The sequence below is a fragment of the Phaenicophaeus curvirostris genome, chromosome 3, assembly GCF_032191515.1.
Source record: "Phaenicophaeus curvirostris isolate KB17595 chromosome 3, BPBGC_Pcur_1.0, whole genome shotgun sequence".
NCBI classification, from domain to species: Eukaryota; Metazoa; Chordata; class Aves; order Cuculiformes; family Cuculidae; genus Phaenicophaeus; species Phaenicophaeus curvirostris.
The window spans coordinates 75,771,952-75,799,541 of record NC_091394.1 but is presented as its reverse complement, the minus strand read 5'-3'; the positions used below and the strand labels follow the sequence as shown (position 1 = coordinate 75,799,541).

The following is a 27,590-nucleotide window of genomic DNA, read 5'->3' as shown; positions in this document are numbered from 1 at the left end:
CAGCAGCTACAGTGACTTACCCACACCAGCCCATGACAATGCTTGTGCTCAGACTGACTTCTGGCCTCTGTGGACACGTGCTACTGTACCAGTGAGAGAAGCCGCAACTTTTGAAATCAAGCCACATATGCCCACTTAAATATAAAAAATCAACACCATAACTTGCCAAACCTCTGATCAACTGTTCTTACGTAGCCACCACAGGCAATATCCACAGAAGCCACACAAGGGATCGAGGCTGTCAGTAGTAAACTGCATCGTTGCACCACTCTGTGACCCAAGGCAGGGATTTAGTTATGCAAGGAAGAAGCGAGTACATCAGAAAGGATGGTACAGTACAGATAATTACTGAAATAGTGAACAACATGATCACATGTATCCGATCTGTCTGGACACAGCTGTTTCACAGTTGGGAAATGCACCTCCACAAGGTGAAAATCCCCCACAAACCTGTGTTTCTGCCAAAACCATTTGTCCTGTCTGTTTTAAGCAGCTAATATGTCTCCTGACAGAACAAGATCTTGCTCAGCACAAACCAGGAATGAAATGAAAAACAGCTGCAGTACTTTAAAAAGCAATTCCAAGGCAGAGGACGGGGATAAGGGTAGTCAGGGCTGACTGCAGAAATCTAGAAGAGAGATGACCCACAGGAGGTCCAGGAACAGCGTACTAGGCTTAAATCCAGATTATTTCTTCACTGATGACTTCCTGGTAGATTCACTACCTCAGATCGAACTGGAGCACTCTTGTGCACCTTCAGCAACGAGTGTGTTTTTAATTTTCCAATTCTGCTGTTTGGAGATTTGCAGCTTTAAACCTCCAGCCTAGCTGCAGAACACCACAGAAACTCCCGTGCACATTTTCTTGTCTTGGCCAATTTAAACTTCCTGAGTTTTACAGTAAAAGCACGAACCTCACAACAGAACCAGAAAAAAAAAAGAAAGCAATAAAGGAAATTAATTCCTGGCCATTTTGCAACATCCGTTCCATATGTCCAGGAATATATAAGCCTAATTGCATTTTTGCTGACGTCAGTCTAATCAACGATCAGTTTACGAAGCTTAATGTGTTCTCCTCTGGCTCACTAAGAGATACATATTAACCTTCAACAGAACTTCTAAAGGCATTTCACTTGATTAATGTAAAACCTTCTCTCCCTTCTACGAACATGTTCAAGATCTTTGTATAAAAAAACAAGTGCAAATGTAGAATACCAGACTCTTAATGAGTTTCTTCCCTTTAACAAGCATTTATATAAACCTTACAACCTAACATCTGGTTTCCCACTGGAGGGAGATAACTGCTCCTTGTAATCCCAGTGAATTTATTATCCAATTGAAGGCATTACTAACGAAAAAAACGGCATTTTTCAAAATTTTTCATCTTTTAATTTGATAATTACATTGAGTAGAAGAGACAGTTGTGTCATTATCCTGGACAACTGATGTAGATTATCAGTTAGAGTTGCAATGATTCATATAATCAGTGAAAAATCCTACCACAGTATTTGGCAATATAAGAAAACTTGCATATGTAAGGGGATTAGAGTTTAAAGAAAAGTTTTCAGAAACTATTGTGTTGTGTTACAGACTAATAAATGTTCAGTAAATGCATGGCCTGTCTAAGAGATGCTTAAAAGAATTTTAGCCCTTCAATGCCTTGTTTGTTTGTTTGTTTTTTGAAGCATTAATAAACATGGTGATGTGTGACAAAGTCTGGGGAGGACTGACAAAATGCTGTGTCTGCTCCCCTCTGCAACACATTAAACACACAAACCTCGCTATTTTCACTAAAAACAAAAAGCACAGGTAACTTGGGGTATGGTGTACCCATGAATCCATCTTTTTCTCAGATAATCTTTCTGGCCTGATCCAGGATTGATTCTGTCATCCACAGGTGAATGACAAGGGTTTTGCAAGCTATCTTATTGATTGCACAATTTAAATTCCTCCCATATGGTACTTTATTCTGCAATTTAACTAAAGAAGATCTAGAACATGAATTGGAGAAAGGGGGTGGGATAAGGTCCCACACTGCAGAAACTATCCTGGCTTTGTGTGCGATGGGGAGGAATTCTTTAGTTTTCAATATCTACATTCTGATTGTAACTCATCTAGAGAGACAGTATTAAATAACATAGCAATTAATTGCATCAAGAATGGCTTTTTGAGAAGGCCCTTCAGACAAGGTTGTATGGACCCAGCATGGCATGGGTTAAAAATGTGTCAAAAGCAGGTGGTTGTAAGATGGACCTCCCAGTGGCAGGAATGGAAGTGCTGAAGGGCACTTCTCAACTTGTTTAGGGGTCCAAACTTGTTACCTGATTTACCACCTGACACAGGTGAGAGGTGGAGGCAGAGCTTAAATGACCCCGCGAAAGCTTGCAACCTGCTGGACACCCTCCATCTTCTTAGACCCACTGGACAAAGAAATACATGCTGCAACATGCAGAGCCTTGAAGGTGGTGACTATCTTTCATCTTTTCTATATCTCTTGCAAACTATTTATCTTTTTCTCTTTTCTCTCTTTCTTTTCTTCTTCTTGTTCTCTTTTCCCTTTTCTCTTGTAATACAAGTGGCTGCAGCAGGCTGTACCTGGCATCTTTCAGTTTCAGTTTTGACTCCGGCAACATCAGGCTCTTTATGTTTTGAGTTTTTACAGTGCTACCAGTGTTTCTATGTTGTGGTTTCTTGTTGGTGCTCTGTCTCCTCGATTGTTTGAATCCAGTGTTTTCAGGGCATGCACCTTGTTCAGTAAAATACTGCTTTCACCCTCCTGAGTGATTTGTGTTACTCTGATGCCATGCTGGTGATTCTAAAGAGCTCACTTTAAGTGGGATGCAGCAAAGGTACATGTTGTTCATGGTAATGATCAGTCTTGGTCTTTATTCTTTGCTCTATCACATCTAAGATGCATTCATACTTTTATTTAGTCATAATGAAGTCCAAGTTTTCTCTACACTCTCCCTCAAAAGCAAGCATGTGCATATGAAGGTGGTGAGGCACTGGCACAGGTTGCCCAGGGAAGCTGTGGCTGCCCCATCCCTGGAGGTGTTCAGGGCCAGGTTGGATGGGGCCTTGGGCAGCCTGACCTAGTGGTAGGTGTCCCTGCCCATGGCAGGGGCGATGGAATTAGATGTTCTTTAAGGTCCCTTCCAACCCAAACCATTCTATGATTCTATATACCCAGGAAGTCTCCCATGAGTTGGGTACGTTACTGTTTGGGTTTTTTTTCAAGATCTCAGCTTTTACTTTATGAAAGATTGTACAGTCAAAAGAAAAGCTCGAGATAGTTCCATAGCCTTGGCACTTAAAGCATAAATATTCAATCACTGCAGCCATTTCCACTACAAGAATCGGGAATCTCAAGTAATTTCAGATTTTATCCTGACCCCTTCATCTGCCAGTGAAGAAATCTCACCTGCTGCTGATGCTACATCTCCTGACAAAGGCCAGGAATTAGCCACATCATTGGCATCACCCCACTCCTCCCCCTGAATGTGCTGCCCAGGTTTGGGCCATGGAGGGGCAATCAGCTGGTGAAGCCAGAGCGAGCCCCATTCTGCAAGACTTCTTTCCCCACTACCACCAGTACCAGACTGTTAGTACAAGCAATACAGGCAGCCTAGCTATCTCACACTACCATGACATGGGAAGCAACATCCCTGGCTGATATGAAGGAGCAGAGCCTTCAGTGAGCTGGTTGATGTACTATAACAACTTCTGTGTAGATAAAGTTGAAGATCTTTTTTCTTAGCCAATTTCGTTTCATATAAAAACAAAGAAAGCTAATTTTCTAAGTAAAGCACAAGTTGCTATACTTGTATTCACGCAAATTCCCACCACTTGGCAGTGAGATTACAAAGTTTCCAGTTCCATGTAACATCAGGCTTTCTAATGGTGTGATTTCCCTCTTTTCACAGTTTCATAGGGATTTTTTCAGTTTTCAAAAATCTTCCAGTTCTCACAGGTTTGAAAATAATAAGTAATCTAACCTTTTCTTAGAATTTCTTTTACTTTCCCTGAAAGGACATTTCCACCTTGTTCAAGGGACCCCCTTACAAATCCTTGAAGTTGTGAGCAGTCTCAAACAGTGTAAAGGTTGCAGGAGTAGGGACAGAGCAGCTTGGAAGGACAGCAGTATAGGTATATTTCATTTACATGAGCAGTCAGGCTGATCTCTACTCCCTGCTGAGAAAGCCAAGATTTCATTAATCTTCTAAATGGTATTTAAGCACATTGCCATACATGCTGCTTTGCACAGGGCTTTGCAAGACAAGAAAATAAGTGTGGCTCAGTCACAAAGTATGTACCTTGCTTGTCTTTTTGACATCAGGTCAAGCACACTCTACTGATCTCAGCAGGGTGTTCAACCCATAAATCAATTAGGCCATAGAAACCAATGGTTTTCTTTTGCTTTACAGCATAAAAAGGACACTACCAGTACATTTTTTCATCCATCAGGATCTAGTCCCGTTATTAAAAAATGTCTGTGCTGCAGACAGAAATTATAAATGTTTGCAACAGTATATTCAGAAAAATCAAGAACTGAAATGTCACGACTAGCAATTCATGCAAAGCTTTCCACAAATAGCAGATCAAATGTTGAAGCCACCCTGACTAAAAACTTCAGCTTGCTCTATTTAGATTCTTACCAAACATCCTTCAGAGGGAGACGCACAACTCGATAACTCGTGGTTATACAAGGTTCTCAGCCTTCCATTAGTTTTTATTTTTAGTCCTTTTCTGCAAAGGCCCCAGGGAGGGTAGAAAGAAGTGACTGAGCCATGAGCAGCTCTGGTGGAGATGGACATCTCCTGCAGGGACCAGAGGCCCCAGGGGGCTGTGGGGAGCAGCAGCCCATGCCCAGGGCACTGCTGCAGTGAGGTGAGTAGCAGGTGGCACTGGGCACACAGAGCTCAAAAATGAAATTTCCTTCTTTTAATGATCTTTTTCTCTGAATTGATGCCTTGAAGTTTTATCTTCCCCTCTCCCTTGTCAATGGGAAATAATTCCTGTTGTCCTAGATGGTGCTAGTGGAGCCTTCGGGTGTGCATAACTCCCATTGCCATGTGTTGGGAGAGTGGGAAGTTCTTTTGTGACACCGTCAGTAAGTTCTTCCTTCTTTGTGTTTTAGATAAACAAAGTGGAGTCCACTTCCTCATGCTGTGTTTATAAATGCTGTCACCAATGGGAATGTTATTCTGACTCACCAGTATCAACTGGGTCACTTGGAACTGCTAAAAATGCCAGCTTTGCCCTAGACTCTGGCACCCGGGGGAGATCATAACTGAAGCTGGCTCATTTCAGTGGTGTCACTGCCTTGAACAGCACACTGATACAACTGTCTGGAATGAAACAGCTGCTAGAAGTGACTTCCTAATTTTCCTTGATTTTTTTTTTTTCAAAATATGACACTTGTAAGACTTCTAAGCCCCAAACATTTCTGCATTATTACCTATAATTTCATGTTTGAGACGACGCAGAGAAGTGTAATGTCCATGCCAGTGGGATAAAACCCAAAGATTAACAAGGTGAACTGAACTGGTCCTCAGGTTTTAAAAACAAATATTACCCCTCAGCCAGACATGTTACTGCCATTTTAACCTTCAGCATAATGTTTGTATGCAACATTGCAGCACCCACTCTTAAGTCTCTCTCCCCAAGGCATCACACCATTCCTGAAGTGCAGGCTATTCAGCAACTCAATTAGATATTCTTTTCAGGAAATTTCCTCTGGATGATACTAGTCTGCTCCACAAGTTACTTTTTATACTGTACCCAGTTGCCTGTGATAGTATGTATATTGTATTACGTATACTATATTGCAGTATCATGCAATGGTGCTCTATATTATGTTTCTCTAGATGCAGTACCTGTGGCTCTACTAGGAAACTACTGAAGCACAATAGCTATAAAAACATTAGCATTCTGAGATCCATTATGTTCTAAAATAGAGCAAAGTTAAATATTTATTTCCCAGCTATTGATATTTCAGAGACTATTGTGAGTGTCCGTGGCTGCTGAGCGTGTGTTGGAAATGCACGCAGCATTCCTTCCCTTTACCTCCATGGGAAAGCCTTCTCATCACACAGCCCTGTAAGTCCACCTGCACTCATTTCCCCACCTACTCCACTATTTGTAGGATTCTAAAGATTCAATTAAAACATTAAAACTAAAGACCTAAAACACCCCAGAGAAATGCACTATTTATTCCACATTTACTCAGATGTGAAATTCTGCCTCATGAAATCATACTAATGCAAAACTGGTTCAACATGTGAAAATGTTATTTTAGAAGTCTACCAAACTTTTAAGCTACTGTTTTCTTGCTTATCAGAAGCCTTTACTAATGAATCACTGTATTCATAGTAATAGAATTAATAAAGCTTAGACTTCATGGTAGCAAGATATAAAAAAAGCAACAACAAAACTATTAATTCTCTAGGAGGATGTTTTTTTCCTCAAGTAATTTCCTGTAAAGCATAATGAGAAATAGCATACAGAATACATGTTGGCATGATGAAAAATCAAAGGGGTTTTTGTTTGAACTTTATTTGAGGTAGCCCTCATAGCTCATGCGTGGTTTGGAGTGATGCAACCACTCAAAATGCATGTGCAGAAAAAAATCTGCCAGCAGGACAGCATCTATTTTTATGTAAAATCTCAATACCACATGGTATCAAATCATAATTGTTCTTCTGAGACGAAATAATATTTTTTTATACGGCTTTGTAAACCAGACCTTTCAACAAGGGTAACTATTTACTCAAGGAGCTACCCATTCCTTACTTATTGTTTCCTAACTTGGTAAACTGGCAAAAAGGTTTAGCGCTTATTTTCAACATGCGTCTAAACTTCTGTTCTTAATAGTTAACCTTAAAAACCTAAATATTTGCAACAGAAGAGAAAGCACAGAAAGAAATATGCACCCTGACATGTTATGAGTTATTGAAAAATCTATGAAAGAAAAAGGAGCAAAGTAAGAAGAGGTGTAAATCAGAAAATAGCTGCTAGTTAGAAAAGAAAATTTTAAAACAGATTTTGCAGAAAAATACTATGCAAAATTGGGGCAGTGGTGTTTAAATGTTAGTAATTCAATAGGTAACAAAGTCTATAAAGTTGTCAAGCTTTTCTCTGTGTCTAAGGCCAGCCGATGCACTTAAAACCCTCTTCCTTAATTATCTTTAGGTCTGCTGAGCAGCTAAAATATCTATATCCCTATCTTTGTGAAGCAAATGTGAAGAGGCTTCATTCAGCTGAGGGCAGAAAGAAATAACAAGCATTCTGGAAGAAGTGTTCAAAAGCTTTCAGGTCACATTAAGACTTACTGAATCTTCACTGCAGTCAGGCAAAGACGGGCACCTTTTTCAATACTGTCAGTATTCCAGATACCACAGGCTGTGGATATTGTGTTTAACTACATTCTATTAAACCTGGGGCAAGAAATAGTTCAACTAATGCACCACTTTCTCAGGGGTGAAATACGTATTTTATAGAACATAGAGCATTTTATATTCTTTCTTGGACGTAAATGTCAACCTAGCCTTTTTATTACACTGATTGAATTTATTTAATTAGTCGTCCTACAATGGAGGCCAGCCCCGCATTTTTCACTTGCTTCTGAAGGGAATTTCAGTAGTTAGCAAATAAGCCTGGGTCTAATCTGCTTCCGTTTGCAATCACTCGAAAAATGATGCTTGGCAAAGAGCTCTGCATGGCCTTGGCATCAGACAGACACTGATTTCTTACACCAAGAGACAGAGAAGACCGAGCACGCCGAGAAGCACATCTACATAATCAGAAGCGACGAACCAGCTCGTTTAATTCTTCTGACACATTTGCAAGCGCTGTGAGTGTAGCAGGGCCAGCTCTGGTAAAGCTGCTTTTCCTGCACCGCTGCCCAAGGGATTGAGAAAAGATTGTGAAAGACGGGAGAGGAACCCGGGGCTTAACGCGCTTCATCCTCACCGAGTCTTTGGAACAACCGGGTTTGAACAACCTCTGCGATGCACGATAACCGATTAAAACCGTGCCTCGAGGGACAGTTCCTCGCTCACATCCTGCAACGCCGACAGAGGGAAGGAGTCTCTCTAGTACCTGGCACAGCAGCTGCCTGCAAGGGTTCGGTTCGCTGTCAGGCAGCCCGAGATACTCCTGACAAACAGAAATCTGACAAACACGGAGCGGCAGCGTTGAGAACACTCGACTTCTTCTAGAAGCAGCGCCCAGAGATGATAAAACAGTATTTTCTGCGCAGTGTGCCCAGGGTCTGGGCAGCCTCACCGGAGCTGCAGCATCAGCGCCGCAGTCAGCCCCGGCCGGAGACACCCCGCGCCCAAGTTTGGGGGAGCCAGACCCTCCGCACCAGGGGTCACGGCTCACCGCGTTTCCATCCCCCAAGCAGCTCTTGGCCGGAGAGGCAGGCAAACGAGGGTGCGCTCCGCGCCTCCCGCTCCCGCCGCCCGGACAGCGCGGGGCAGCTCCCGCGGGGGCGAGGAGCATCGGCGGAGCCGCGGGGCGCTTACCAGGTACCAGACGCCGAGGATGATGGTGCCGGTGCGGACATGGCAGCAGAGGCAGCAGCTGTTGGAGTAGAAACGCGCCCAGGGCGAGCTCAGCATCTCGGCGGCTCCGCGGGCTCCGCGCTCCGCGCCTCTGGCCGCTGCGCGGGGCGGGGCTGGGGATGCACCTCCCGCGGGCGGAGCGGGGAGGGGGCGGGAGGGGCTTCTCGGGGCAGGGGGTCAAACCCCGGCAAGAGCACACGATCCTGGAACCGCGGAGCAGTTTGTGTTGGAAGGGACCTTAAAGAGCATCCAGTTGCCTGCCGTGGGCAGGGACACCTCCCACTAGATCAGGCTCATCCCACCAGCCCAGGCTGCCCAGAGCCCCATCCAGCCTGGCCCTGAACACCTCCAGGCACCACAGCTTCCCTAGCCAACCTGTGCCAGCGCCTCACCACTCTCGTAATGAAGAAATTCCCCCTTATGCCTACCCATCTTCAACTACATCGGGTTGTCAGAGCCTGTTCAACCTGACCTTGAATGTTTCCAAGGATGGACACTTCACTATCTCCCTGGGCAACCTGTTCCCGTGTAGCTGTTCCCTCTTTCCTGTCACAAGTGGTGTCCCCTGGGGCTCAGTGCTGGTTCCAGTTCAACATCTTTATCAATGACTTGGATGAAGGCATCGAGTGCACCCTTAGCAAGTTTGTGGACGACACTCAGCTGGGTGGAAGAGTGGATCTGCTGGGGGGTAGGGAGGCTCTGCAAAGGGATCTGAACAGGCTGGACCACTGGGCTGAGACCAATGGCAATGAGGTTTAACAAGGCCAAGTGACGAGTCCCTGCAGTTGGGGCACAACAACCCTGTGTAGTGCTACAGACTAGGAGAAGTCTGTCTAGAAAGCTGCCTGGAGGAGAGGGACCTGGGGGTGTTGACTGGCAGCCAGCTGAACATGAGCCAGCAGTGTACCCAGGTGGCCAAGACGGTCAATGGCATCTTGGCTTGGATCAGAAACGGCGTGACCAGCAGGTCCAGGGAGATTATTCTCCCTCTGTACTCGGCACTGGTGAGACCGCTCCTCGAATCCTGTGTTCAGTTCTGGGCCCCTCACCACAAGAAGGATGTTGAGGCTCTGGAGTGAGTCCAGAGAAGAGCAATGAAGCTGATGAAGGGCCTGGAGAACAAGTCTTATGAGGAGGGCCTGAGGGAACTGGGATTGTTTACCCTTGACAAGAGGAGCCTGAGGGGAGACCTTATTGCTCTCTACAACTACCTGGAAAGAGGTTGTAAAGAGGAGGGTGCTGGCCTCTTCTCCCAAGCGACAGTGCACAGGACAAGGGGGAATGGCCTCAAGCTGCACCAGGGGAGGTTCAGACTAGGTATCAGAAAGCATTTTTTCACAGAAAGGGTCATTAGGCACTGGAACAAGTTGCCCGAGGAGGTGGTTGAGTCACCATCCCTGGAGTTATTTAAAAGACATGTAGATGAGGTGCTCAGGGACACAGTTTAGTGGCAGATAAGAATGGTTGGACTTGATGATCCAAGAGTTCTTTTCCAGCCTGGTGATGCTATGATTCTGGCTGCCTCCAAACCCTTCCATCCTCACACACATGCTGACACAAAACAACCAACCAAGCAAAAAACCCAGAGCTCTGGGGCATGTATGCCGAAGCATGGGAAGACTTTAAAATACAAGGCTGAGGGAACTCAGTGAGTTGACCACCTGGCCTGCCTGTCTCCAGAATGTCAGGGATGGTGGAAAAGTGCCATACTCCTGGAGGCTCTACCCACCTGTTCTCAGGCATGGCTCCACCTGGAATTAGTGTGATGAGAGAGGCTCCGTGGCAGCGCTTCCTTAGCAGAGCTTGTAGCACTCCTTGACTGACAAATCAGTAGAAATAAAAATCTGTTTTGCTGCTAAAGAAATTTAACATAAGAGAAGATCAAGGAATGCTTCAGATCGCCCCAAATTCTGAAACCACGAACCTTTGTTTTCTTCTGCAGTTTCCTCCTAATTCACTCCCAAAGTCACTGTTATTAAGCTGATACGTAAGTTAACATTAACCTCATTGTCACTACCTATAGTTAATGCCCTTGTGGTGGTGAAGGAAGCAGCAGGAGGAGGAAGGACCCAGTGCTGCATATTCAGGTACTGATGCAGGTAGAAGCTAAACTTCCTACCAAGAAGATGACTTTTTCATATGTTATTATTTGTGACTTGTATCATTCTCTAGAGGAAATAACAAAGAAAATTCCACCAGGATGTCTAAATACCTAGCCTGATGCTAAGAATGATTTATTTACAGCCCTCTATCTTGGCTTCCTACCAAATCCCACAATTTATCATCAAAATATATAATTGAAAATTACTCAAATGTTTTCCTATATGGTTGGCTTGGGGGTCTTCTTTATTTCATACATACATCTGCACAGAACAGGAACTCTAGGATAAAAGCTAACTTGGCATGGAGGAACACTTCTAACTATGCCTTATACTTACGTGTAAAGCCACTATAGGAAATTAAAATTAAAAATACTTTAAGTAGGAACTTTACATAAGCCTTGTTCTGACCTTGTCATTATAAAACTTTCAGGGTTTTGGGGGTGGTGGTATGCATAAAGGGAAAAGCCACTGGATAATGAATATATAATTTTGACCAGATTTTACGCACATTTCAAGACTATAAAAAAATTAATCTAAGATTCTAGTAAAATGAAACATCTATACTGACAAAACAAATATTTCAGAGATTAAAGGAAAATCCCAAACAATGCTGTGTGGACTATCTCACTGGTAACCTTGAGATACCTCAATCTGTAATACTAGGAAATAAGTAGGTTAGAACTCTAAACTCTATACGTACATCTTAGAATCATAGAATCACCAGGTTGGAAGAGACCCACCGGATCACTGAGTCCACCCATTCCTATCAAACACTAAACCATGCCCCTCAGTGCCTTGTCCACCCGTGCCTTAAACACCTCCAGGGAAGGTGACTCAACCACCTCCCTGGGCAGCCTGTTCCAGTGCCCGATGATCCTTTCTGTGAAAATATTTTTCCTAATGTTCAGCCTAAACCTCCCCCGGAGGAGCTTGAGGCCATCTTGTAAGGGTACATGGGAAGTACTTTCAGTAAGTTTGTCTGACAAGGACCTGATCTTTTCAAAGGAAGGAAGATGATAAGAAGTGATAAACAAGGACAAAAACCTGGTGGATAAGGGACAACAGATACAATGCCAGAGACCAGAAGTCTCCAGTTACTGATTGATGGGTCATTGAAGAGCTTCAGGGGGAGCTTTGGAGAGGGTCACTTGGACTTTGTAACTGATAAGAAGGGACAGACAAGAAGAACATGAGAAGTTGAGGTATTCAAGGGCAGCCTGTGGGGTTCTGCAAAGTTTAGGAAGGAATGATTATGGGAAGAGGATCAGGAAGGAGCAAAGGGGGGATCAGGCAGGAAGGGATTTACAAGTGGTCAATTGTGTGTGAATTACACTTGCCTGACTCAGCCCTGTTCCTGATTGTCGTTTCTTCTTAAATAACTTCTTAACTCTCTCTCTGTGTACTCTTATTCTCCACACAGTGTGTACTCGGGCTGCAAGAAGTAAATGCCAGTTACTGGGGGGACCAGCATGACTGAAGCCAGTTATGGGCTCAGCGTCAGCAGCTGGAAGTGGGACCATGGGTCACAGCCTGTGTTCCTGTGAGCCTGGCTGCTGGTGGCTAAGAGCCTATTTTGCCCCAAATTGTGTGTGTGTTATTTGCTTGCAAATGCCAAGCTGGACCTGCTGGTCTATACTTAGGTCTTCTATGTGTCCTACATTTAGGAGGCACTGCTAAAGGCAGCACCTTGTCTGTGACCATCTGCATAGCCGCACTGCTTGGTGCCCTGTGCCTGTAAATGGGAAAGCAGCAGCCACATCCATCAGCCTGACATGGGCACAAGCCGGGCTCCAGTAGCCAGGCAGGAGGAACCCCAGACCCGGGTGCTGCAAGAGGTGACAGCCACGTCCAACATCCCCCAGCACAGCTTACATCTCTGTAAGAAAAAATTAACTGCATGTCTTCTTTTCTTATGGTTTCCCATCTATGGTTTTAACCTGGATATCCTCAGAAGAAAAAGGAAGGAAGAAAGAGGTGAATGCTAATTACTTCAGAGCAGTTTCCTGTATAATTAATAATTTCCATTCAAAAGGCCTGATGGCAAAAATCAGGAAGCACCAGGCTTCGTGTCACACTCCTGATTTATAACCAACTCTAGAAGTCCAGAGAAGTGTAAATCACAGGCAGAATTTAGAGAAACCATGGAGTCCAATCTGCTCCTTTCTATTTTTATATCTGTGCCATACTGTGTACTTTGCAGATAGAAGACCTAGTCCCTGCCTTCCAACATTTATAGTCTTCAGCTCTCAGCAGCAACTGACAGTGCACAAGCACAACCACTGCCGTAGACTTGCATGAAGCCTCACACACTCTGAAGATAATCCTCACTGATTTGAGTTACTCCCCTTGCTGCTGGCTGTGGAGGGAAAGATGAAGCCACAAATTGAATGAAAATAGAAGGATGCAAGGGTCTTGAAAAGTGAGGGTGGTACATCATGAGGTTCACTGGGCTCCAATGCACAGCAATCCATTTTTCTTGCTGGCAAATGGGTTTTGACAAGACACTTGTGCTGCTGTAAATCAAGTGTTCAGCTGTCTCTGCAAAACTTCATCCAGAGGAGAAGTTGCTTTCCTGCTTCAGCTTCTGAGTGAGCTCTTTGGAAGGGAGATTGACTGGTGGGACATCGGCACCTGTATTGGTTTCCTCCTTCTCGGCCTGGCCACCAACATGCACAGTCCCCTCTGCCATGTGCCCCATCTGCTAGCAGTAACACAGCACTGCTTTCAGCAGCCATGGCTTAGCAGAAGGAAATCCACTTACTGAGACAGTTATGCAAATCTTTAAAGGCCTTAGAAGTATGCTGCCAAGTGTGTATCAAGTGAGAAATTCAACAGAAATGAGGCGGTCGCAATTATACAAAAACCAGGTGTTTGCTAATTTGTTTCAGAGCCTGAGTATTACCACAGCTACAGACCCATGAACACAGTCTCTATAGTTCAAGCCTCCAGCACTTTGCTATGTAAACCAAACACTACTTACGGAGATGTCTGTGAATCCATCATATCTGATCTTACACACAAAAGCAAGCAGAACAGTGGAAGATAATTTAAGATGCACCAGTGACAACTTCTGAACTGGAAGACACCTGGGTTTTGTCAAGGCTCCAAGAAGTATAAGAGAAACTCTGGATTATCATCTTCATACATCAGACTTGAAGAGGCCCAGTGTTACTGCCTTGCTCACAAAGTGATATAAACTCAAATGAATAAATAGCCTACTCAGAAACACTTGTTTCGGTTGTTCTGAAAAAGCAGATATTCTTTCCAGTGTGATCCATGATATGGTAAGAAATTTTTCCAAGTGAACATTTGATTCTGAAATTTAATGCAGCACAGGGTCAAAACCTGACACATTCTTGCTTAGCCAGAGGTTGGAGTGCAGCGTATGGGATGTATTCAGAAGAGAAACGCGGACTCACAGCTCATGCTTGCCCCTCCTTACTACAGCTGAGCTGTAATCGCTAAACTCATTGCCTACAGCCACTTGTTCCCACAGCAGACACTGCTAGCTGGCTGGGGAAGGAACCAGCCCAACTTTACTTCATTGGCAATTCTTCTCTGTGCTGCAAGCTGTTAAAAAAAATCCAGTGTATTCTCTGTCCTGTTCCTGTTCTGTACTCCCGCATGCATCTCCTGTGATCTTCACACTCCAGGGGGCAACTTCTCCCTCCTGCCATAGGATGCTCTGATCCATTTGGTGTTTTCTTGTGCACGCTAAGACTCACTGAAATTGGTTACTTGTACTCCTCTTCCCAGCCTTTTTAATAACTATCTGAACAAGATTGTTTGGAGAGGATGGGTGGCTTGGAAGCTGCCTATCATTTCCAGCTTGTGTCTGTACTCACAGTCCACAGAGATGGTGGAGCATAGTTCAATTGGCCCTGAATAATTCAATTACACTGTTGCCCAGCATTGCCTACAGCACATACACAGAAGGGCAGTTCAAGGGAACTGCATCTTCTGCTTGTAGGATTAGCCACGTGCTTCAGAGTGAGCAAAGTAGCTGTTAATTGTTTTGTATCTGGCCAGGTTGAAACAAGATAAGGAAAGGCTTAAACATTGTCCAAACCCCAAGGTTGGTTATTGTCCTTAGGCACAGGCATTGGAAAATTGACTGTGATTGTAGTAAAGAGTAATTTTAAGAGTCCAAATTGTTTTTCAGCTTGCTTCAGAGCCTGTGTTTCAGGATGGTGGCAAATGATTCAGGTATCCAGGGCTAGAAATATTTAATGCAACGAAGTTTAAAAAAAACCCTCATGCCTTCTAAAAAAAGTAACCCTTCAATAAATGCCTTCAATAACTCTGTCTTTGCTAAAAAGACTGGCCAACCTGCAATAAAATAGGACTGCTGAAGCAATTCAGAATGGTTTCAAGAGGTCACTCATTCTCCTGGTCTATGCAAAAAAGATCAGAATGAGAAGAATATTTTTCTCCAGTATGTTACAACTCAGAATACATCTCAGAAGCTTGCGAGAGAGCCACTGCAATGACACAGCTTGGTGTGCAGCTAGCAGCTTGCACAGAGCCAGTCAAATGCTCATATTTCAACACAATGGACAAAAAAATATATTTTTTTTCTTTTAAGTTCTCTTTTGACATTTGAAAATTGTTAAGAGAAATGCCTGGACCTTTTTATCTCTCTTCTGAGATAATTTTTGATGATTTGCCTTATAGGAGATCTTAGACAACTGATTTACTTACACATTTTCTTTCATGATGGTAAATTGCATTTGTAGCTCTAGCTCTCCTGGGCCACAGCTTCATAATTCTGTTTTAAGGTCACTGATTTTAAAAAACATATAGTAAAAATATTTTGATATGTTGCCTTCTTAAATCAGAAAAGCCAAGGGCTCAAATGCTCTCCAAGAAAAAACTCTTTACTGCCTCTTTCCTTTTCCCCTTTTCAGTCCTGAAAACTTCGCAGTTTTTCTGTGCTGATATCTCAAACTAAGGCTGGTGAGCTCTGGTGCACACTGAGATCAGCTCTTGCTTTTTTCTTCTGTCCTTCCCGTTCATGCTAGCCTCACAGATTAATTTTAACATTTTGGATGAGAAAAACCCATCTGTGCTACATCCACTAGAAACCTTAAAAACAGGTTATCTAATTCTTTGTCTGGCAGAAGCTTTGAAATTTAGCAACATGTACTGGAAGACTTTCTTCAGTATCGGATACATTAGGCTATCCATGGGCTGCAACGTCCTCAAAAGCGTAACTTGTTCCAGCATGTAGTGCCTCCTTCCAAAACAATGTGCCCCATCCTATCCCCAACAATATCTCTTCCCATGTGTTTCTTCTATTTCTCCTCAGGTGGCTCTTTTTTGCCTCGTCCCTTTCTCCCCGGCATTGCTCCTGCTGTTCTTTCTCAAGCACATTTGCACAGGATTGCCACAGGCTCCCCTTGCTGAAGATGGGGCATGTAGAAGATACACTGGAGTTAAAGACATCTGGCAGTGGCTATGGCAAGCACAGGGTATGGTGTCCTCCCACACAGGGCAACCCTGCAGTCCCAAGCTACACTAAACCCCTGCAATTTATTTCCAATATGTTCCACCTTTAGAATGAGATGATGGGGTCAGTGTTGTTACAAACTGAACACATGCTTGCCACGGAGTCCAATCCAGTGACAGCTTTCTAAAGGACCTTCTACCACTCTCTGCTATGGACTTACCCTTGTCTTTCTGGAAGATCTGTAAGTCCCAGCCTGCAGGGTGTGAGCGCAGAGTGTTTTCAGCCTTTCTTGACACTTTTTCCAAGGTCAATAACACTGTGGCATTTTCTATATTATTCTTAGCCATGCTGCTAATGGTGTTCCTCATCCAGAGCCATACCAGGAGCACATGGCAAGTCTTGCCACTGACCATGTCTGCACAGCACATTGATCTCCTGGTTTTCACAGTGGCACTGGAGGCTTGCGGTTGGTGCTGTAACTGCCTCCTTCGGCTGCTCCTTCCTTATTGTGCATGTTCCTCAGCCCCAAGCGGGTCACCTGCTCAATTCACTGAATGTTTTCTAATAAAAGCATGCAGGGGTACCAGGGAAAGCAAATACAAGGGCTTCCCATGAAGCAACTATTTAGAACAAAACTGAGGGGTACCAAATAGCCAGCCACCCACAACAGTGCCTGGAGACAGCAGTTCCTGCAGTCACTATCCACCAGAAACCTGGTTATGGCTCATAATGGGTATTTTCTCCTTCAAGGTAGGAGAGGAACATTCATGTCTCAGTACTACCAAGTGACATGGCCAGAAGACCTGGCAGGTCTGAAAATTTCAAGTGTCTTGTAGCTCTCTCAGGCTCTGGCATTCATAATGGCGAGGGGCATACACGTCTGTTCCTTATTAAACATCCAAAGACAGTAGGTATAGACCACAGAAATTCATGCAACATTAGTGAACCTTATGTGGTGGCTCAAAAGAACTATTTTATTACAGAAGCAAGTTGGATTGATCTAGAAATTGATTAAAAGAAGAATAAAGGCATAACAAGTTTATTAATTTTGAGTATTTAGATAACTGACTAGAATAAGTTTTTGTTAGTAATAATTTGCAAAATCAGTGAAGTGCTAATGCAAGCTTGACTGAAGATAACTGATGCTAGTAAAAATCCTTAAGAGATGAATGCATAGAAGAAAAGTGTATGAAGTCAAAGTCTGAAAAGTATACCTGAAGATAGAGTACGATGTGTTAAAAGTATGTTTATTCTTTCAAACTTCCTACCTGTCATGGTTTAGCCCCCGTCAGCAACAAAGGACCACAGTGCCCCCTCGCTGGGGATAGGGAGGAGCATCTGAAACAAAGATAAAACTCATGGGTTGGGATAAAACCAGATTAATAGGACAGCAAAGGAGGGGAAAACCAATAACAATAATAATAGAAGAATATACACAGTGAATGATATGCAGCACAAACTGTTCACCACTCAGAAAATCAATGCCCTGCACACTCCTGAGCCACACTCCCAAGCCACAAACCTCCTCATCATATATACTGAGCATGACATCTGTACAGTATAGAACATCCCTTTGGCCAGTTTGGGTCAGCTGAGCCAGTTGTTCCCCTCCTAGCTTTTTGTGAAGATTAACTCTTTCCCAGCTGTATCCAGGACACTACAGCATTTCTATACCACTAACCAGTACCTTAGCAATAAATAAAGAAAATAAATTCACTCTCCTTTTTCTGTCATAAGTCTGTGAATGTCTATAGTAACCTTAGTTCTCCCAGCTAAGAACCTCAGGCCTCAACTTACACCCAGGGGAGTGGAAGAGCTTTGGCTTTTCCCCTCCACTGGCACAGCATACCTGAAGACTCTGAGAAATGGAGACACCACCACGAATTTTTTGACAGCCTAGTTACCACCATTATCAACCAAGCTAGTAAGTGCAGGTGTCTTGTATCCAACTCAAACTCATCATCTCTTCCTCCATCAGGCTAACGAGCCCTCTAGCACATCGCATCCTATTAGCTTCCACTCTGCAACGAAGTCTTCTCCAAGTCTTTTTGAGAAATTAATCCTCTACTTATCAGACACTGCTTCCAGTTCTTTAAGTATGTTTATTGCTTCTCTCACCTGTGTAGGGGTCTAGACAGTTTTGTAAAAGCCTTTTAAACCACAGGCATCAGATATTACAGTATTTATTTAATCAAAGGACACAGTATTGGGATTATAAACGCCATTCCTCTTCAGTACTTGGATTCGAACAACCTGGAATTTATGCTTGACATTTTACTACAGCAACTCAGTGGAAGGTCATGTTTGGAGACTTTCTGGGGTTTTGGCCTGAATGCTAACGATGGACAAGGTACTAAACCAAGTGGTACATTTTATCTGCAGTCTGTAGCCAATTATAGAACATGAAATACAGCATATGTGGATGAGATGGAGCTGTTTGATAAATAGGTGGCCGTGTTGCCAACAGCGTCTCGCTGCTTGTCAGACTGCTTGAGCAGATGAAATCTCAGTGACAGTTTATAATATTGTGCTGAGATTGTGGTCAGAGAGGTCACAGGTCTTTGATTGATAGGAGAGGCAGACCCTCTAAGAAAAGCTAATATACATCAAATAGTATTTACTTCCTTTTTGTTCCATTAGTTAGATTAGTTAATGTTTAATTTATGGATTCATTTGAGTATGGCTTAACACTGGGAGTGTTGCCAGATTTTATTCCCTTTTAAATCATGTGATTATGGTTTTTTTTTATCTTCTTTTAAAAGCTTACTATTTTTAAAATGTAGAAGTTAGATATTCCACCTAGTTTTCTTCATCAAGCATGTTCTGTTCACGTATTTGTTTGGATGTTTTTTTAACCTATATCTAAGTAGAAGTCATGATCATTTGTCTCTTATTAACAATCTCAGTCTAATGATAAATCATTTTCTTCCATCCTATTGAGAAACAGCACTGATTTTTAAGTACAGTCAATAGGAATTAAAATGCATGTAATTTATTACTGTCTGTAAGTTACACAGCAAACACTTCACAGTTTTGTCTTTTTAGATGCTAATGAGGCTTTGAGCAGTACCTCACTACTTTACTCAGGAACATGCTTAGACTTTCTCTGAAGTGTGTTTTGTTGTTTAGCACATTAAGCACCAATAACCTGAGCTTTTAGCTATCACCAGCTTTAAAGCAATTGAACATCATCATTACTTGGACTGTTTGTGGAGTTACTCTTCTTTTCCTGCTCCCTTCCAGGTCTGCTAGACACCTGAGCAAGCTCCAGTGCATGCTGATGTTCATTGCAGGCAGAGGTTTATCGTGGTGCTTTACAGAAACTTACAGTCTCACCCGTACTATTTTTTTCTGTGCTAAGAAGAGCACTGGACTTTTCCATAGTGTCACAACCATCTATTGCTTAATATGGAGCCACCAATGGAGATCACTTGCTTGCCAGCCATACTTGGAAAACACGCAATATGAGCTGGTGGCTTTATATTGTGAAAATGTCAACTGGGTTTGCCACCTTCAACCTGTACTGAATCCCCTGCAATTCAAGCAGTTAGCCAGTACTTGCCTTTTTCTGCAGCCCACACAGAGGCAAACTGCAAGTACTGTAGATAAAATGTAACATCTTTTATTATGTATATGCTATATATAATTATAGGTCCATGACATGTCCTTTATAAGTACAGAGATACAGCATAGATGGATTTGTTACTTCAAGAGCAAACACAACACAACAAGTTTAATTGGATGAAGTTTGTTCCAACGTATAGATCTTTTCTATGCATTGGGAAATGCAGCTAGGAAATTGAGATTAAAAGCTAGATAAGATGGAGCCACCAGTACCCGGTGTATGTGTGGAGGGTGAAATGAAGCTCTCTACTACTGTATATTTTATAATGTCTCTTGAGCAAAGACGGATCAAGGCTGCTAATGTTGTTCTAGTTATAGAAACCAAAGATATTCTTGGCTTCTTTTCATTGCAGTCCTCCGAGGATCCCTCATGCCAGAAGTAACATTGATAGTTGAAATCATATGCCTAATTTTTCATCCTTCACTTTGTATAGCAAATAACATAACAAATACCAACATAATTCTAGAGATAAAGCATTATTTGACAACGAATCCCTGAGTACAGTATAAACATCACATCCAAAGCATGTTTCTCGCTCACACTGCTTTCTGCTGTGTGCTCCAGTACAGGCAGAAGTATACTATTATACTGTGACTGTAAAGCATTTTATAGGCATGCCCATCTGAGCACGTTTGATTATAGTCTGAAGCAACTTTGGAAAACCTGATCGAGCCAACATTGCAGAGTTTAGTGTTTGATAGGAATGGTTGGACTTGATGATCCAGTGGGTCTTTCCAACCTGGTGATTCTATGATTCTATGACCTCCCAACTCATGTTAGTATTCACTAATGGACTAGTAAAAGCACTGAGTAAGTTTAATTGTAATAGCATACAACTCAAACTCATCATTTCTCTTGTAACTCATTTAGTGTCAAACATCTACATATAAACCTTTGGAATACGAGTGGCTTAAGTGTGGCATACAGAAATCCTATCTCAGCAGACCAGAATGATACACGTTTATCACTCTGGAGAGCAGAACCTCCTATTTTGTACTAACCTAGCATCTCTTTCAGTCAGTGCTTAAACTAATTCTGATAGTGTTCTGAAACTAAGTCAGTCTTGGTGGGCCAAGTTGGCAGGTATGTAACAATGTAATGCCATTACTATGCATCCTGCAGCTTCCTAATACTGTTTGCTCAGCTTCTCAGTATCTGACTTTCTTTTCAGTTCTAACATAATAATAACTGATCATAAACATATAAAATGACATAAACATATAAAATGATCATAAACATATAAAAATAACATGACATTCTCCAAAACCAAGTTTACTTTGAAAATGTAAATCTGCAAATTTTTCCCCTTCCCCTTTGATGTTTAGTGTACATAAGCCCTTGAATCACCTAACTGCTTCACAGGACCCCTTCATATTTGCAAGATAGTCAAGCACCCCTTGCTGAGAATTTTTACCATGCTGAGAGAGGCATCCTTAAAGCTCTGGCAGAACAGCCTGCTGATAGCTTATTTAATTTAGAGCATGGCTGAGCCACTCGTTGGCCACAAATAAAGAAAACAATTTGCATTTAGAATTCTTTCCCCTGGTTAAATTGTAAAAATACCTTCTTTGAGGTGAACTGCTGAAGAAATATTTGGAACAATTAAGTCTACAGAGTTTAAAGCCTCAGACTGTATTCTGTCCTCCACAGAGCAGCAACACAAAGCAGAAGTAAAATACTGCATGGAAGACGACATGTGGTGCTCTCAAGAGATATTAGCATTACTTTAAGTCTTTACACAAGAAAATGTGCTCTGGCTGATGTTCTCTGGCAGCACAGAGCAATGAATCCCAGCGGCATAGTAGTGCAAAGTCAAGATTTTTAGTGATGGAATTATTAATGCAAAGTGAAGCACTTGCGATCCTGCTTTCACATGTCGACCTTGTGCTGCACAACAGACATTCTGCATGGAAGTGAGCAAGTAAAAGGCTGTTTTCTGACACATGACTTCTGACCAAGTTTCCTATAGCCTGGTATTCACAAGATGTTACTGGAGATATCCAAAACACATGGCAATCCTTGGGTACATAAAACCTGTCTCTCCCAGTCACTGAAATGTCAGGCTCTGGAATCCTTCGATTATGCATCTCTGCTGCAGTCTACTAGGTATTTATTTTATATTCAAGGCAGCACAGGCTGAAGTGTTCAAATCATTCCAAAAACAATCACTAAATCTGCTGTTCTGCATGTCTACTAAGGACTCGCAGTAAAAGACAAAATCCTAAAACATTGTAGAGGAGTTCCACAGTGAGCAGGCTGCATGATTTGGATGACTTTGAACTACACCTCTGTAGTGCATGAATATAAAATAGCACACTATTGATTTTCCAGCTCAGTTCTACCAAGCACTGAGCATCCTGAACCCACTCCAGAAAAGCACTTAAATGTATTTTACTATTACCACAGTTCAAAAATTGTCAATTCCTAGGTCAAATCTGAGTAACACTTTTGTTCATTAAGACAAGTTTTCTTTTTTTTTTTTTACTTAAATCATCACATTAGTTCAGAGCAGACAGTTCTTTGAGCCTCTGTCCCTCGAAACTGCAGAAAAAAAATCCAGCAAAAAGAAAGAAGATATTTCAAATCTCTATGATGATTAAGATTTTTTAAAGTTTAAAAATAATCAGCCAGGTAGCACAGTGACAGAAAAAAAAGAGAAAGGCATCTGTGAAGGGGGAACCACTCCCCCATGTTAAAGATAACGGTGCAAGTCTCATACTTAAAGCAACATCAATACGACTCAACTCTAAATAGACCACGGACATGACTTATAGCAGAAATACTGGAGAGCCAGCAGCAGTAAGAATACCACTCGAGTACCACTGCAGTCTTAGCCTTATTTACCAGCCACACTCACACCTTCTGGAGGTGAAACAAACAGGCAGCATAAGTATGGGTGTGGGCAAAGTGGTACTGCTGCTGTAGAGTGTTGGCCACTTGGTCTACAAGAGCGCACAATTCACCGTATAATCTCAGACGTGGTTCTACTTGAAGCAGCTTCTCAGACCTTGCTGGCAAGCATGGAGAAAGAAATTTGTCTGAAAAAGTTCCAAGCAAAAGGCCAGTGAAACTAAGACATAAAACTGGAACAAAATGGTTACAGAGTCAAATGAAAGCTGGGAAGATTCAGGTCACTTAAAGAACCACTGTCAAAGGCATCAGCAAAAGTAGGTTTAACATGATGTTGTAAAAGTGCTTGTTTACAACAGTTATTTAATGGAATTTATCGCAGTCTTAATGATGACTTGGGTAAAGATTTGGGAGTGGTAAGGTTCACACAAGACTTGCTGCAAGGTTTCCTAAGCCAAATCACATCCCCCCCCACATGGATATCCAGACATAGAGACTAAACTATGAACAAAATTCCTCAATTCTTTACCTTAGTGAATTACTCACTTTTAATGTGTCGGAATTCCTCAACAGGCAATCATTGAGCCCTGAGAAGTCTTACTTTTCCTTTATCCTTGTCAGCGTTAGCAGACAAACTTTGAATCCTCACAAATTCTTAACTACTTTTTCCTGGTATCCAACATAAAACTCCCCCGCCACATCTTCCTGCCATTCATTTAGGTCCTGTCATTGGTTGCCATAGAGAAGAGATCGGTGCCTGCTCTTCTTCCTCCCCTTGTGAGGGACTTGTAGACTGCAATGAGGTCTCCCTTCAGTCTCCTCTTTGCCAGGAGGTCAGGGAGTGCCTCATTGCTCCAACTCACTGCACTAGTACAAAGGCAAGGACACAAAGGGAATTTTCTCCCATAACATGCATGGCTTACCCTGAGATTGCAGAGTGGATGAAGGAGGAGGGGGCTGCACCACCACAGCTAGCACGGCAGTGCTACTTTTAACAGGCTACTTGCAACAGGAACCTGAGGTAGCCACCCTATCCTAAATTGTTACTGGCAAAACTCGGAAGGGCCAAGACTACAACCTTGAGTCTCTCCTCAACAGTGCCCAGGGACAGGACAAGGGGCAACAGTTATAAACTGTAGCGTAGGAAGTTCCACCTGAACATGAGGAAAAACTTCTTTACTGTGAGGGTGATGGAGCACTGGAACAGACTGCCCAGGGAGGGTGCGGAGTCTCCTTTTCTGGAAACTCAAAGCCCACCTGGATGTGCAACCTGCTGCAGGTGAACTTGCTTTATCTGGGGGGGTTGGAGTAGATGATCTCCAGAGGTCCCTTCCAAACCTGACCATTCTGTAATTAATTTCACTGAGTTTATTAGGTTTTTTTTACCCCCACGCTATCAGAAAAGTAAGTACTGATAGGGATTAAATTCGTCTGTAATTCAGAACCATCTAACTCTTCTGGTGGTGACAAGAAGGAAGCTGTTTAACACTGCATCAGTCTAAAGCAGTACAATTTTTAAAGAAGAATGCATAGATCTCACAAACTCTAACCAAGCCTCTGGAAAAAAAACACCTTGAGAAGTCTATGCAGGATTTGACCAATAGAAAATACAATTATGGAGATGTATTTTATGCATACCACAGGAAAAACCTTTACACATATGGAAAGCCAGGTAGCAGTCATGTATAGTTATTTTATAGTACTCTGTTTTCTGTTCATAATTTTTCAGTGTTGAAACAATAAAGAAGCATAACTAGCCAGCTCAACTATGACCTTTTCTTTTCTTTCTTTTAAAGGAAATCCCTCTTTACTCAAATGTAAATATTTTTTTTATGTTTAGTTTGCAACATCTATAGAGTTCACAGTTCCCCATTTAAGGCCCAACATACAGCTCCAAACTCACTGGGCACAGAGGAGGATTCATCATTGGGTTACCTGGCAAAACAGGTGTCTGTATGAGGAATACTTACGGTCTTCCAACTCTTCTAGATGACACTTCCACAAGTTATCTTCAAAGGTTTTGGTTGTCTTTTTTTTCCTCCCTAGCCCCTCCTGCCCCCTCTTAAGATTCAATAAAGGTCTGGATGGGAAGCATTCTGGCTGCAAAAATAGTTTAAAAAATTATGCTTTGATTGGGATATAAGTGGATTTGGGATCCACACAAGGGTATTGAGGGAGCTGGTGAAGGTGCTCACAAACCCCCCTTTCCGTCAGCTATCAACTATCAGAAGTCCTGGCTGACTAGGTAAGTTCCACTTGACTGGAGATTGGCAAATATTACATCTACGTACAAGGAAGGTCAGAGGGAGGATCTGGGGAACTACAGGCCTGTCAGTCTGACCTCGGGGCTGAGGAAGTTCATGGAGGAGGTCATTGTGAGTGCTATCACACAACACACAAAAGACAACCAGGTGATCAGGCCCAGTCAACGCAGGTTCTGCCAAACTAACCGGATCTCCTTCTATGACAAGGTGACCTGCCCAGTAGATGATGGAAAGGCTGTGGATACAGTGTACCTGGACTTTACTGAAGTCTTTGACACCATTTCTCACAGTATCCTGCTTTAGAAACTGGCTGCCATTGGCCTGGACAGGCATATCCTCTGCTGGGTAAAAATCTGGATGTCCAGGCCCAAAGAGCGGTGGAGAATGGAGTTGAATCCAGTTGGAGGCCAGTGACAAGTGGTGCTCCCAAGGCTCAGTGCTGTGTACAGTTCTGTTCAATATCTTTATTGAGGATCGGGCTGGGGGGAATTGGGAATTGAGTGCACCCTTAGTAAGTTCACGGATGACATGAAGCTGGAAGTGTTGATCTGCCTGAGGGGAGGGAGGCTCTATAGAGGGATCTGAAGAGTCTGGATGGATGGGCTGAGGTTCAACAAGGCCAAGTGTTGGGTCCTGCACCTGGTATGGAAAATTCCTGTGCAGTGCTACAGGCTTAGAGAATAGCTGGAAAGTTGCCTGGCAGAGAAGGACCTGGGGGTGTTGGTTGACAGCTGATTGAACGTGAGCCAGCAGTGTGCCCAGGTGGCCAAGAAGGCCAATGGGATCTTGGCTTGTATCAGAAACTGCGTGACCAGCAGGTCCAGAGAAGTGACTGTGCCACTGTGCTCGGTATTGGTGAGGCTGCATCCTGAATACTGTGTTCAGTTTTGTCCCCCTCACTACAAGAAAGATGTTGAGGTGCTGGATGCATCCAGAGAAAAGCAACAAAGCTGGTGAAGGGGCTGGAGACCAAGGCTTATGAGCAGCTGAGGGAACTGGGGTTGTTTAGCCTAGAGAAAAGGAGGCTGAGGGGGTGCCTGTCTACAACTACCTGAAATGAGGTTGTAGTGAGGTGGGTGTTGGTCTCTTCTCCCAAGTAAGAAAAGATAGGATGAGAGGAAATAACCTCAAATTGCATCAGGGGAGATTCAGATCAGACATGAGGAAAAATTTCTTTATAGAAAGAGCTCTTGGGCACTGGACCAGCTGCCCCGAGAGGTGGTTGAGTCACCATCCCTGCAGATATTTAAAAGACAGGTAGACAAAGTGCTCAGCCCTATAGTTTAGTAGTGGACAGGTATGGTTGAAATCAATGATCTCAAAGGTCTCTTCTAACCAAATGATTCTATGATTGATGTTGGGATATTCCAGGCTTACAGTCAGGAAGCGATGACCTTGCAAGTCCTAGTTTGCCTGTTTGTTTTGAATAAGCAAGAGGAGGAACTAAAAGGTGAACCACAAATGAAGGAAACAGTTCCAGTATTTACTAGATCCCCCAAATTCCTCAGCCCTCAAGCCAAGATTTGTTGTTCAGATAGGGACTATCACCTGTTTCAAGTACCCCTTCTTTTCCTAGGCAAGCACAAAGCAATAGCAGTTGACATCAGTACAACCACATCTGGGGGGGCATTCAGGAGTTGTATTGTGTGCAGATGGCAAGAACAGTGAGGGGGCTCAAAGGGATTGTGAACAAACAATCTGAGCTCCTCTCAGACTTTTCTAAGGCAAAACTTTCAATTTTCAAGGCAGTGAAAAATAAGGAAATACCTAAATCAGTCTATAAAAATAGGGAAGTCAACATTACTGTTTATTAGCAAACTGATTTATTTTCCACTTTTAGCTAGTTTGAGCTATAAATATAATAACTTTAGAGCAGGATGATAGGGCCACCTCCTCTTTAACACATGCCTCTTCGAATGACACATTAAAGCCTGGCTGTAAAAAAGAGTGAATGCAAGTTACAGCATCACAGCAGAGGGGCATTTTCTCCAACCCAGACCTTCATTTGCAGATGTAGCTGGAGGCACAGCTTTTTGCTTGTTGGTTACATAGAGGAGAATGGTTGAGAAAATAGTATAATGGTGAAACACGAGCTGTGGCAGCCTTAGACAGAATGGGTCTCTGAAACAAAGTATTTGGTTTACACTTCATCAGATATTTGAAATAAGGAATCACTTAACCCCAAGTCAGAGCCTATTGAACAGCTAAGTAGAAACACTCTGCGTGTAATAGACTTGCTGTCCCTGAGAAACAGGGAATCATGGTAAACTAGTCAGTTTTACGAGTTCATTGTGGTGATCCAGTTCTGAGTGGCCCATGACTTACCCTTTGCCATGGACTGAATTAGAAATACTAAACCAACTTAAGAAATCACTTGATGCGACAATCAGGACAGAAAAAGTATTTGATTTGAGCTGCAGATGTTCTCAGGGATGTTTGTTTGGTTTCTTTTTTTAAAAGCATTGTATGAAACCCTGAAATCAGGATTTTCACGTTAAGAGCTTTAAATGCAATTTCCAGAAATTAAACACATCATAGTTTCAGTAAAGAAACAGATTTTTCAGTGAACCAGAAACCTTCAGCTTGGTCCAACTAACCAGATATTTAAAAGAACACAAGTTCAAGTTTCACTGACTAAAGGGATTCAATATGGAGACTAAACAATTTTAGCAATTCAAGCAACTTTCAGGAAGAACAGCCTGTGAATCATTAGAAGCAACGTGCAACAGTACAG

The 27,590-nt window shown here is 42.8% G+C and overlaps 1 protein-coding gene across 1 annotated transcript in view; it reads right to left on the bottom strand.

Moving 5' to 3' along the window:
* LAPTM4B (lysosomal protein transmembrane 4 beta) overlaps nt 1-8,662 on the bottom strand; it is a 58,896-nt gene extending 50,234 nt beyond the window's left edge. Inside the window, exon 1 of the mRNA XM_069854410.1 lies at nt 8,528-8,662. Within this exon, the coding sequence (XP_069710511.1) occupies nt 8,528-8,623 (96 nt within the window). The 5' untranslated portion in view covers nt 8,624-8,662. The remainder of the gene's footprint in view (nt 1-8,527) is intronic.
* Nucleotides 8,663-27,590: the final 18,928 nt, after the last annotated feature.